This window comes from Colobus angolensis, unplaced genomic scaffold, assembly GCF_000951035.1.
Source record: "Colobus angolensis palliatus isolate OR3802 unplaced genomic scaffold, Cang.pa_1.0 Scaffold581, whole genome shotgun sequence".
Taxonomy (NCBI): Eukaryota; Metazoa; Chordata; class Mammalia; order Primates; family Cercopithecidae; genus Colobus; species Colobus angolensis.
This window is the reverse complement of record NW_012119388.1, coordinates 208052-219812: the sequence shown is the minus strand read 5'-3', so window position 1 is coordinate 219812 and position 11761 is coordinate 208052. Positions and strand designations below refer to the sequence as shown.

Here is an 11761-nt window from a genome sequence, read left to right as displayed (position 1 = left end):
TGGAGTTTCACTCTTGTTGCCCAGGCTGGAGTGCAATGGCGCGATCTCGGCTCATTGCAACCTCTGCCTCCCAGGTTCAAGTGATTCTCCTGTCTCAGCCTCCCGAGTAGCTGGGATTACAGGCGCCCACCACCACGCCCGGCTGATTTTTGTATTTTTAGTAGAGACAGCATTTCACCATGTTGGCCAGACTGGTTGCAAACTCCTGAACCCTGGTGATCCGCCTGCCTCGGCCTCCCAAAGTGCTGGGATTACAGGTGTGAGCCACTGCGCCTGGCCGGTGACCTGTATCCTATGCCAACCTTCAGTCTCATCCTGTGACTAAGAATGCCTAACCTCCTGGGAATGCAGCCCAGTAGGTTTCAGCCTTATTTCACCCAGCCCCAGTTGAAGATGAAGTCGCTGTGGTTCAAACGCCTTTGACATTCTGACGTTGGTCATCCAGGAGTCAACCCTAGACTCCCAGTACAGCATTTCCTCAGTTCCCTCAACTAATTGTACTCCCCCAAATTGAGGCATTTCCAGCGGTATGCTAGGATGTGTACTGACCTCAGGGTTGGAGAGAGGCCAGGGAAAGGCCTGGCAGGCCTTGTCTCCCACAAATAAAACCCTTGGAATAGTCTCCTGGAGGTTGTGGGCAGTGAACCTGCATGATAGGATAGACCCAAGACAGGAAGAGTGCCCATAGACCCTGGGAGCCAGCAGGGCCAAGATCTGCCAGCCAGACTCACAGAGGCCACCAAGCCCAGCGCCCTTGAGACACACACAGCGTCTGAGTCAGACACAGAGCATTCCAAGCTGGTAGGAATGGCCCAAGCTGACATCTGAGATGTCTTGCTCAATAGACAAATTGTTCATGGGGGAGATTTCTCCTGTCCTCAGCATGCAATTCTTCTCTCCCTGTTCCATAGTCTCATTGTCACTAGGTCAGCATCTATCCAGAGCAAACCACATGAAACACAAATCACTGAGGCTTGGAGATGATGAAGTTAAATCCAACAGCCTGCTTTTTAGTACTCCTGATTCAGCTTGTCATCAAAACAAACCATGGCCCCTGGCTTCGCTTAGGAAAATGCCTTTGACTGAGAACTTACAGGGGGTCTTGGAATAGTGTGGCAATTGCCCTCCTTTGGGAAGACGGTGTACAGTCGGGGAGGAAAGGTGCCCAGAAGAGAAAGGGAGAACTGAGCAGGCATCTAGGCCTTATTGGGGAATCCTAGGTCTCCACCTGGCCTTCTGGGTCCCCACAGTCTTGAGACAGACACTGTGCTGAGCCCTCCTGAGCACCAGGTGTTGGCCCAGGCAGGGCAGGTCCTGGAGGATTAGGAAGCTGTGTTGTCCATGAAGCAGGAACTGGTTGTTGCTGCCCAGAGTGATGCTTCAGAGGCAGAAAGCCCCATGTCTTCAGGTCCACTTGCATCGCCAGCCCCCAGGAGTCTCCCTCCCTCTTCCCCACACCTCAGGCCTCCTTGCGTCCTCATGGATTGAGTGTTAACCATTCCTGTACATCTCCCAGACGGTGCTGACACTGATGCCTCTGGTATACGGAACTGCTGCTGTCAAGTTTACTAGGCTCCTAAGTCCTCTAAAACAGTAAAGGGAAAACAAAACAAAACACAAACAATCTCATCCCAAAGGTGCTCATGGCTCCAACCCTGGATCCAGGCTGTACTTCTCTCGGCAGTGCTGCTGAGGTTACAACTTCCATGGCTGGGGCAAGGCACCTCACAGCCTCCATCTCCCTGCTTCCACACTGTGTGGATGAGGAGCTGCGTCATGGTCCAGTGGCCAGAGCCCTGGCCTGGGACTCAGAAGGTCCGTGTCAGACCCAAATTCTGTGTGACCTTGTGCAAGTCATGTGAGCTCCCTGAGCCTGAGTTTCCCATGCTGGGATTATTGTAAGGAGCAACACACGGTATGTGGGAAAGCACCAAGTGTGCTCATGGAGGGTGAACACGGGTGAGGGGTTCACGAGTCCCCCTGCACCCTCCCTGCCCCACAGGCCCGCTTGGAGGAAGGTGGGAACTAAGAGCTGGCCTTTCTCCTGTGTTTCTGTCATCAGGGGAGACCAAAGTCACTGCGGCCACTGCAACAGGACACAGGGAGCGCTCCAAAGGCCCCGGCGACGTTTGATTGTCCAGCATTCCACATCTGTCCCGGAAATGAGTTTCCAATAGCTCCAGGCTCAGGTCTGTGTCAAAATCCAGATGTCAGGGCCTCCCTCTGCAACAGGGCTCCTAGATTCTGGAGTCAAAGATCTACTAGAAAAGGGGTCCCCCTCATGTCCTCCTGCGCTCCCCAGAGGGCTCTGATCAGGCACCAGAGGAGAATCTCGCCCCTCCGGAGCCAGGACAGTGTTCCTCTCCTACCCCATTCTTTCTATTAAAGAGTGTCTTGAGGCATGACAGTTCAACTGCACTCACAAAAGAGTGGCAAGAAATGTTGTAACTATTTTTCTCAACCTGAGAGAATTGCCAGAAGCGCCCCCCCAGCCTGTATTGAGCTCCTGTTCTGCCTTCTCAGACCTTCCTACAGCCATGCCACATCCCACCACCTGTGAACAGGGTTCAGGCCTCCACCATTCCCCCAGGGGAGGAACCCTGCATCACCCTGCCAAGGCTGGGGGACTTGTGGGGAATGCAACTCCTCCCAGAGGACAACCCAGCATGCCCTCTCAACACGGCCAGCACTCTGAACAAAGGCCTCAGCCCAGGGTGGGGCGAGAATCCTCAGAACAGGAGCCTGGCCCCAGGCTCTGTAGAGAAGGAAAATCATCGTCAATTTTTTGCTCATGCATCTGCTCCCACAAACAATTACAGAGTAATTTCTGCACTAAATTATTCATGCATTTCCCAGCCTCATATGGAAAGACCATTCTGTAGTTTCTTTTGTTTCCTTGGGCCTCTTTCCAATCGATAAATATAGATCCATTTCATCATTCTCGATGGTTGCATAGTACTTGATTGTTTGGATGTACTTCATTTTACTTAGCACGGTCCCCTGTTGATGGTGGCTTCTCATTTTCCAGGGCTACAAACAGTAGGGCAAACATTGACGCACATACATCTTGGGGTGTTACTTTGTTTTCTTAGGATGAATTCCTAGAAGCTGACTTGTGAGGTCAAAATATAGGTCCACTTTTAAGATTCATTTCTCTATAGTCCATTCCCAGAATGGGTGTGGTAGTGTCCTCGCCAGTACCAAGTCCTTTCCAGTGTCTCGCCTGAGTGTCCTGCCCACCCTCCAATCCGGGGTCTAACACGGAGCTCAGGCTTTCCTTCCTGACGCCAGGGGACCCTCCTCTCCCTCTAGACATAACCTATCTAACTGACTCCATTTTCACCCCCAGGGATAATCCAGCCCCCAGCTTCTCATTTCTTCCTCTAAAAAGCCTCTAGCTCAGCCCCTAATTTCCACCAACAGTCAGTGGGAACCAAGTGGGCACCCTGGGAGTAAGGGGCTCCTTGCTCTCAGTCCTGAGATCTTGACTGAGTCTAGGCTTCAACGTTTGCACCTAAGCCCCACCTGGCAAAAGGACAGTGGTACCTATGTCATAGCTTTGCCACAGCCTGGACTCCTTAGGGGAGGACAGCATTTGTTTTGAGAGCAGGTAGCTGCTGAAAAGCCGGTCACTGGGGGCAGGGTCCCCAGCCGGATTCAGCAACCAGGCTGAGTCCCTAGGGCTGGCCAATCCTCCTCAGGTGGCACAGCTCACATGGCCAGCATGTCCCATGCTCAGATCTCCAGGAGGATGCCGGGACTAACCACCGTGCTCTGCCACCTCCAGAGAGGAAGAGACCAGGCAAAGCCTTCACCCCAGGGAGCCTTCTTATTTCTTCATACTGTGGGAAAAAACACATAACATAAAATGTGTCATTTTACTTTTTTTTTTTTTTTTTTGAATGGAGTCTCGCTTTGTCACCCAGGCTGGAGTGCAGTGGCACTATCTCGGCTCACTGCAACCTCACCTGGCCTTCCCTTGGTGCCTTGCTGCATGCAAAAGAAGAGAGCTTGAGCTCTCTGGTATCTATTTTTTTTTTTTTTTTTTAGACAGTCCCACTCTGTTGCCCAGGCTGGAGTGCAGTGGCGTGCTAAGTAAATGAACTGCAACTTCCACCTCTTGGGTTCAAGCAATTCTCCTGCCTCAGCCTCCCGAATGCCTGGGATTAAAAGCATGGGCCACCACACCCAGCTAATTTTTGCATTTTTAGTAGAGACGAGGTTTCACCATGTTGGCCAGGCTGGTCTCAAACTCCTGACCTCAAGTGATCTGCCCACCTTGGCCTCCCAAAGTGCTGGGATTACTGGCATGAGTCGCTGTGCCCAGCCTCTACATTTTAACCTTTTTTTTTCAAATGGCCCAATCTTGGCTAACCACAACCTCCACCTTCCAAGTTCAAGCGATTCTCCTGCCTCAGCCTCCCGAGTAGCTGGGATTACAGGCATGCACCACCACACCCGGCTAATTTTGTATTTTTAGTAGAGACAGGGTTTCTCCATGTTGATCAGGCTGGTCTCGAACTCCCAACCTCAGGTGATCCACCCACCTCAGCCTCCCAAAGTGCTAGGATTACATACAGACATGAGCCACCATGCCGGCTCATTTTAACCATTTTTAAATGGGAACAGGTAGCAACTGAAAAGCCAGTCATTGGGGGCAGACTGCCAATGTAAAGTTCTGTGGCATTAAGTACATTCATATTGTTGCACTAGCATCACCCATTTCTAGAACGTTTTCATCTTCCTCAACTAAAACTCTGTACTCGTTAAACTATAACTCCGTTCCCCCCCGTCCCCCTGCCCCTGACAACCACCATTCTGCCTTCTGTCTCTGTGAATTTGACTATTTTAGCTAACTCATCTAAGTGCAATCATACGATATTTGTCCTTTTGTGACTGACTGATTTCAGTTAGCATAATATCTTCAAGGTTCATCTGAGTTGTAGTACATGTCAGAACTTCCTTCCCTTTTAAGGCTGACCGACATTCCACTGTATGTGTATACCACCTTTGGTTTCTTCATCCAGCAAAGGACTCGTGGGTTGTTTTCTTTTGTCTACTGTGAATAACAGTGCTGAAGAGTATGACTGAGCCAACCTGTGGGATCTGACGCTATCTCCAGGCAGACAGTATCAGAACTGAGTTAAATTGTAGGACACCCAGCTAGCGTCCACTGGAAAACTGCTTGTTGGTGGGGAGAAATCCCCACATATCTGGGGGCAGAAGTGAAGTGTTGTGAGTGGTGGTGTGTGAGAAGGAAAAAAACAGTTTTTTTTTGTTTGTTTGACATGAATAGATGGAGACAGCCAGATGGCCCTGGAGTGGCTAGAAGAGGCTGCCCTTCCTGCTCCTGTTTCCCAGCTGATGCCCCACATTCACAGCTTTGTCCTGGCAGGGCCTGCAGCTCCCTCACCCTGGAGGGCAGGGGTGGCTCTCCTGCACGCTGGTTTCCTGTGGCCCCTTCTTCAGGAGTACTGATTCAATCCAACCAGCCTGACCCAGAGCCACCAAGGAGGAGGCATCTGGGGCATTTACTATCTCAAGCACCTGGGTAACAACTAAGACCCTTTAAAGCTTCTGGTTACATTTCCTGAGACTGACAAGAAACTTCATTTTGGATAATTCCCTTCAAGTTACACTGTGAGCACCTGGTGCAAATGGCCCTGAGATCTACATCTGAACGATCCTGGTATCTGCTGAAAATAGCAGAATGTGGCCTGAGAACTGCTAGGGGAAAAAAATTCTACTTTGAAATGGCACTAGCTACATGTAGTGAGTACTTGTGAGGCATCAGTCATTGTTTTAGAAATATCGTCACTTTTAAGCCTCAAAAAAGTTCCTATGTGTTATTATTCCCATTTTACAGATAAGAGAATGAAGTTCAGATGGGGAAATGTCTGATTCCAGGGAGGCACGTGTATTTGTGCAGGTCACAGACCGGGGAAAGACCCTGACCCCACCCCATCCCATAGCCATATCACCCCTTAGACCTGGCAAAGAGAAACCACCTGCAGTTACAAAGATAGGGTCATTTATTCACGTTATATTATTGAATTTTAAAGGCAAAAATACAGTTCTGTTTTGAACACCAAGGTCAGACACAGCCCCCTTCACAATGGTAAATACACACATTTGCATCCACAGGAAATCAAAATACACAGCACAACAGGTTTCTGGGACATGAAAGCCATCATCCTGGCTATGCAGAGCCCCTGCCCCCAGCCTGGCAGTCAGCAGAGGGCCCTGTCCGGGCTGAGGGCCAGCACAGCATCTCCTTTACCCTCCTGTGCCACCTCTGCCCTCTCTGATCTTTCCCAAAGGCCAGTTCACACAGGGTCACCAGCAATAGCATGCACAGAAACAGAGAAGGGTGCAGTACATGACAACTTCATGGTCGTAACTCCCAGGAGAAGGAAATGCTCCCTGAACCCCCAGCCCTGGAATCCCCAGTAAGGAAACAGGACCCGCGGCATCTCACAGACCAGGCAAATGTCCAGGCCTAACTGGGCCCTGGCTGTGCCTTGCGCCCATGTGGGCCCATGAGAGCACTACGTCAGCAAATGAGGGGAGCAGTATTTCCCTTGGTTCTGAGAACGAACCACATACTTGACTACTTGACATAAATGAGAAGGTAAGAAGAAGAAGAAGAAGAAAAGGTAGATTTGGTTTTAAGAGTAAAGTAACACAGAAGTTACCACTCAGGGCATTTGTTTTCTTTCTTTTAAGGCACTTTGGAAAAGTCAGGATCTGTGGGCAGAAAGAGAGGCCTTCATTCTTTGTATTTCCCAAAACTCCCTCTCAATGCAGTCATTTCTAGTTTTAATAACACCCTTGGTATAGAGTGGGGAACTGACAGAGAAATACTTTTCGCATAGTCCAACTGCTTCTGCAATGGAAAATAATTTTTAACCAATACAAAGTCTTCTGGAAAAAGAACTAACTTGGCATCTGAGATGCTCAAAGCAGTAAAGGCACAGAAAAGACTGGGGCCAGGCACCAGCTCAGCCTCCACACTGAGGGCTGGTACGCAGGAGGGCAGTGGTTTGGGGTCTGCCACGAGCACAAGGCTCAACCCTGGGATTAGGCAGCTGAATCTTGGGAACTGAGCCCAGGCTGGACCTGGCAAAGGCGCTCAGTGGTAGGAAGTGCCTTGCACCATCTCATCCCAGGTGGCTCAATAGCTCCCAGCAGAGGCGGGTTTGTGACAGACAGCCCTGTGGGTGGGAGCCTCAACTGAGGTGGGAGCACCTGCTGAAAACCTGAGGTGGAACAGGAGGCTTCAGGCACCGAAGTTCTTGGGAGGGCATCAGGGTGTGGGTTCGGCTGAACTTCTTTCTAGATCACTAATTAAAAGGCACATTCATGCTGGGGAATGGATAGTCTGTTTGATCCTGAGTGCCACAGTCAAGTTTTACGGGACAGGCAAGAGGCAAAGGAACAAAAAGGGAGACGAAGGAAGGAATGAGAAAGGCAGGGGAAAAGAGGAAGGAGGAAGAAGGAGAACTGGTAACATAGGGTGGGCCAGAGAGTGTGGCTAGCAGAGCCTCTGAGGGAGGTGGCCCCCACCAGAACAGAGGCTCCCTCCGCCTGGGGAGGTACAAAGGGCTGGTAAACAACCTGACTGCTGTTATTTACAACCCCCCAGCCTAGGGGCCTGAGGGGTCAGTCTAAGGAGGCTGAGGCTCCCTCTGCCCTGCCCACCTGGGGAGGGCAGAGGCTTCTGTCTCCCAGGTATCTGCCCCAAGGTCTGGCAGGATAATGCTGACCGGGAGGCCTTGCCTGCCAAGGGGCCAGAGGGTGATTTTGCTCTTGAGAAGACCTGGCCTGCCAGCTAAATCACAGGCCTATTTGTGGCCACTACAGCACATATTTATTTATTTTTTCCCTAAAAAATGCTCAATCCCCTCCCCATATTTAAAACACTACAATAAAAATACATAGGAAATTCAAGTTTACATAGCATGCCAAGAAAAATAAATGTCATGACTTAACATTAAACAGCTATGCAAATTTGGATCAACACAAAATCAAGCTAGATCATAATTAGAACTCGATCTGTTCTTTCTTTAAAATACTACAAACTGCTATTAAAAAAAAAAAGAACAAAAAAACTTTACATTCAGAAATCAGACAATCTGGAGATCAGTCACTGAATGTGAGAACACCCAAGGCTTTTGCTCTGATGCTAGAGTTGCCTTGGAATCCACATATTAGCAGGACAAAAGGTCCAAGGCTCAAGTTTTAAAATCCTTTTGCTAAGAAAAGACATATGCACAGTGATTGTAATAGTTGCATACCACGGAAAGAAGTGGGTGAGGGGAGGACGTAACATTAAATTGTTTTTCTGTTAAATTACAACTACCAAAAATACCACACCAATCCAATTTTAGCAGCACTCTCCAAATTTTCACGAAGTAATAAGAACCATAATTTAAAGAAAAATTCTAACCTATTTCACAACAATTTAGCAGTTCTATCACCGGGAACGTATTCCACAGCCACCAAATTTTGGGATGTGTACAGTTCTGACTCTGGGGTGACACTGCGAACACACCAAGAAACCCCCAAAGGCACAAACACCTTGCAGAGCTAAGAAGTCACAAGCCGAGCCAAGTTGGGGGCAAAATGTCCCACTCGTCCTGGTCATCTGGAAAGCCATCTGAATGATGAGCGAAGGGGACCTGTCACTCAGACTGGTAAAAATGAGAGGGACCAGCCCAGCAGATTGGCAGAGACACACAGCAGAGGTCCCTGGCTAATTTCAGGTCTCTTATCCGTGTACCGAAACGCTAGCTCGGTGTCCCGATGTCCACTGTGATTTGGGTATACAATGGGTATCTCTGTACGTCCAGCACCTGGTAGGTGAGTGAGTTCAAACCATCAGAGAGCATTGTCTCCTTTGTGTGTGCAATTCGGTCAAACCTACAAGGAAAAGAGCACAAGGAGATTGTCTCAAAACAAAAATCTTAAGAAGAAACCATTACACGTACTTCCTCCTCCCTCTCCACCGTAACCTGACCACCTCAATTTCCCTCTAGGCCCAGAGCCCTCTGCAGAGCCTCAGACCTGCAGCCTACCTCATCCTAAAGGGGGAAGGAGTATGAATAAACACAGAACGCACCTCTGAGGATTAGGTTCATTTTTCTTGTCTCTTGAGTGGCGGATCATGCGACACCTCCCGACCACAGCATTTGGGCGAGATATAGACATGCCTCTAAAAACTAATCTGCAAAGAGTAAGGGGAAGGTCATTATTACAGAGCTGCCATACACTTGGCCTGATAGCCCTGGCTGCAAGACTGTTGCTCCATCCACCATCATCCTTGCTGTTCTCACTCAGCCCACAACCCAGCATCATGCCAGAACCCAGCCCAGCATGACCCTGGTTAAAACTCACATTCCTACTCCATGTCCTTTTACAACTGGTTCTGCAGTTTGTGGTGTTGACTATCATGTGCCAGACACTGGGGGCGTCTGCCCCACAGAACATACAGGGTGAATGCCTCAAACATAGGGCCTTCAGGACCAGGATGGAGGTGAGAAGAGGAAGATGAGGTTGGAGACACAGAGGAAGAAGCACAGAGTTTGTAAACTCTGCTGGAGCAAGCCTAGGCAGAGTCCAGCTGAGGATGAACAGGTATCTGCCAGAGCATTTTGGGCAGCCAGGATGACACAGGCAAAGGTATGGAAGTGAGAGCAAGCCTAGTGCCCTCAGGGAGCAATATAAGGAGCAATATAAGCTCCTAGGTGACAAGGGTCTGGGGTAGGATGTGGCAGGTGATGGGCTGAAAAGGGCAAGGCTAAATCACAGAGGGTTTCTCAGAGCATCCCACAAACGGTTGCCAGTATCTGAAAGGGGCCTAATATACAATATTTCCAAAATGTTTTTAGTCATGGGGAAGTCTGTCTGGAAAGCAGAATAAGAATGGAGGGCTTCAGAACATGTGGGAAAAGGCAGAAAAAAACAAATGGAGGGCTGAGAACAAGACTAGAGGCAGCCGGAACAGGGTGGAGGATTCTGTGTTGGTCCAAGGAAAAGGAATGAGGACCAAAATGAAACCCTGGAGAGCAGAACAGCAACGTTAGTTAAGGGGCAGAACTGGTTGATTCCAGACCACTTAAACATTCCTGGCCTTGCCTGGCACACAGTAAGTAGGTATATAATAAGTGTTAGATCCTTTATCTTTCAAGAAATTTGCTCCACACACTACCCATCCTTCTAGTGCCACCGCCTTAGCATGGGACTAGATGCCTGTGGACGCTCCCTCCCTCCCCCCAGCTGTTCTGACCATTCAGCCCTGTAGTATCCTGTCAGCCCTGCACACTGTCATATCGGTCCAGACCGTCTGCCCAGGAGTGCCTCTGTGGAAGGAGGTTTGCTTCTGTCTGGACCCTATGTCCAGGTTTTCAGTGTCCTAGGCCTGCCTGGCACAGTGCTCTGTATGCAGCAGACATTCAATATGGACACACTTGATACCCCATCTACATACTCTAAAATTGGAGTTTTCTTCAAGGTTTATATTGAAGATGTGGGTCTCTGTTAAGTTTGCACACAATGATAACTTGAATGACTTGGGTGTTGCTCTGATAGACGCTTTCTGTTAACTGGTACTCCAATTCAGAAAGGCTGCATCAAGGTGTATTCTGATATTAAACTCAGTAATGAGTTCAGACTGGCTCCTGGAGAAGGTGCTCATTGGTGGCTGGTGGGGTTGAAGCCTCTACGGCCAGAGGACTGAGCAGAATGTTCTTTCAAATGCTACTGATAGATGTTTTTTTAACACTGTAAATGATAACCCACATCATAAAGATTTACCAGCTTAAAATTCTGTCCCAGGATGTGGATGGGACAGAACTGACCAGGCCATAATGGTTGCTGGGGCTGGATAGGTCCTCAAAGGTTTATTATACTACAGTATCGCTTTTGTACATGTGAAAAATACTCCAAAATAAAAATATAACACAAAGCTTCTGTGAAGACAGTTAGGATTCTGCTCAAGGAAACTTGTTTCACAGTGAAAGGGGACCACAATGAGATAAGGGATTTTTACAAAGGACATTTGTTTACTCCTTGAGTATAAAACGGCATGTGGCAAGTCAAAGTAAACTTGCCCCGTCACTTGGCTCCCATTTGACATTTTTCCAGGCTGATACAAAAATCTCAGAAACTCATTTTCCTACAGATCCTGTTTAGCACCTACAGGACCTGTATGAAGCCACACCTAAGAATGTGGGCTGAGTGGGGGTGCATCCCATCTGAGGGTCAGTCCTTGCGGAACAACCAAGCATTGATTCAAAAACTGGAAGTGAAGGTTGACAGAGGAGAAAGATATCTAAGTTATGACCATTACCTGTTAAAAATGTCATCATCTTCTCCTCCCCAGCCCCAATAATTATTAGGAAATCCATTGATGGTGAGAAACTGTTGTTTACTTAGAGCAGAGACACCTCCAAAATACTGAACATAAGGTAGGCTGGAGGAAAGAAGAAGAAGCAGTGGTTAGTTAAGTTCTGACATCCCCAAAATAAAGCTTGCTAAGAACATAAACACTTTTAAAGTTACTCTTTTTGCTTCTGTTGAGTTCTTTTTTTTTTGAGACGGTCTTGCTCTGTCGCCAGACTGGAGTGCAACTTCCACCTCCTGGGTTCATCAAGTAATTCTCCTGCCTCAGCCTCCCAAGGAGCTGGGACTACAGGTGCCCACCACCACGCCTAGCTAATTTTTGTATTTTTAGTAGAGACAGGGTTTCACCATGTTGGCC

At 48.7% G+C, this 11761-nt stretch overlaps 1 protein-coding gene across 1 annotated transcript in view; it reads right to left on the bottom strand.

The window, feature by feature from the left end:
- Positions 1-3446: 3446 nt before the first annotated feature.
- Positions 3447-11761, bottom strand: part of B4GALT1 (UDP-Gal:betaGlcNAc beta 1,4- galactosyltransferase, polypeptide 1) — a gene marked incomplete at its 5' end in the record, with an annotated part of 60254 nt that continues 51939 nt past the window's right edge. Inside the window, 4 exons of the mRNA XM_011962209.1 lie at positions 3447-3842; positions 8856-8922; positions 9122-9226; positions 11351-11473. Of these exons, the coding sequence (XP_011817599.1) occupies positions 3678-3842; positions 8856-8922; positions 9122-9226; positions 11351-11473 (460 nt within the window). The remainder of the gene's footprint in view (positions 3843-8855; positions 8923-9121; positions 9227-11350; positions 11474-11761) is intronic.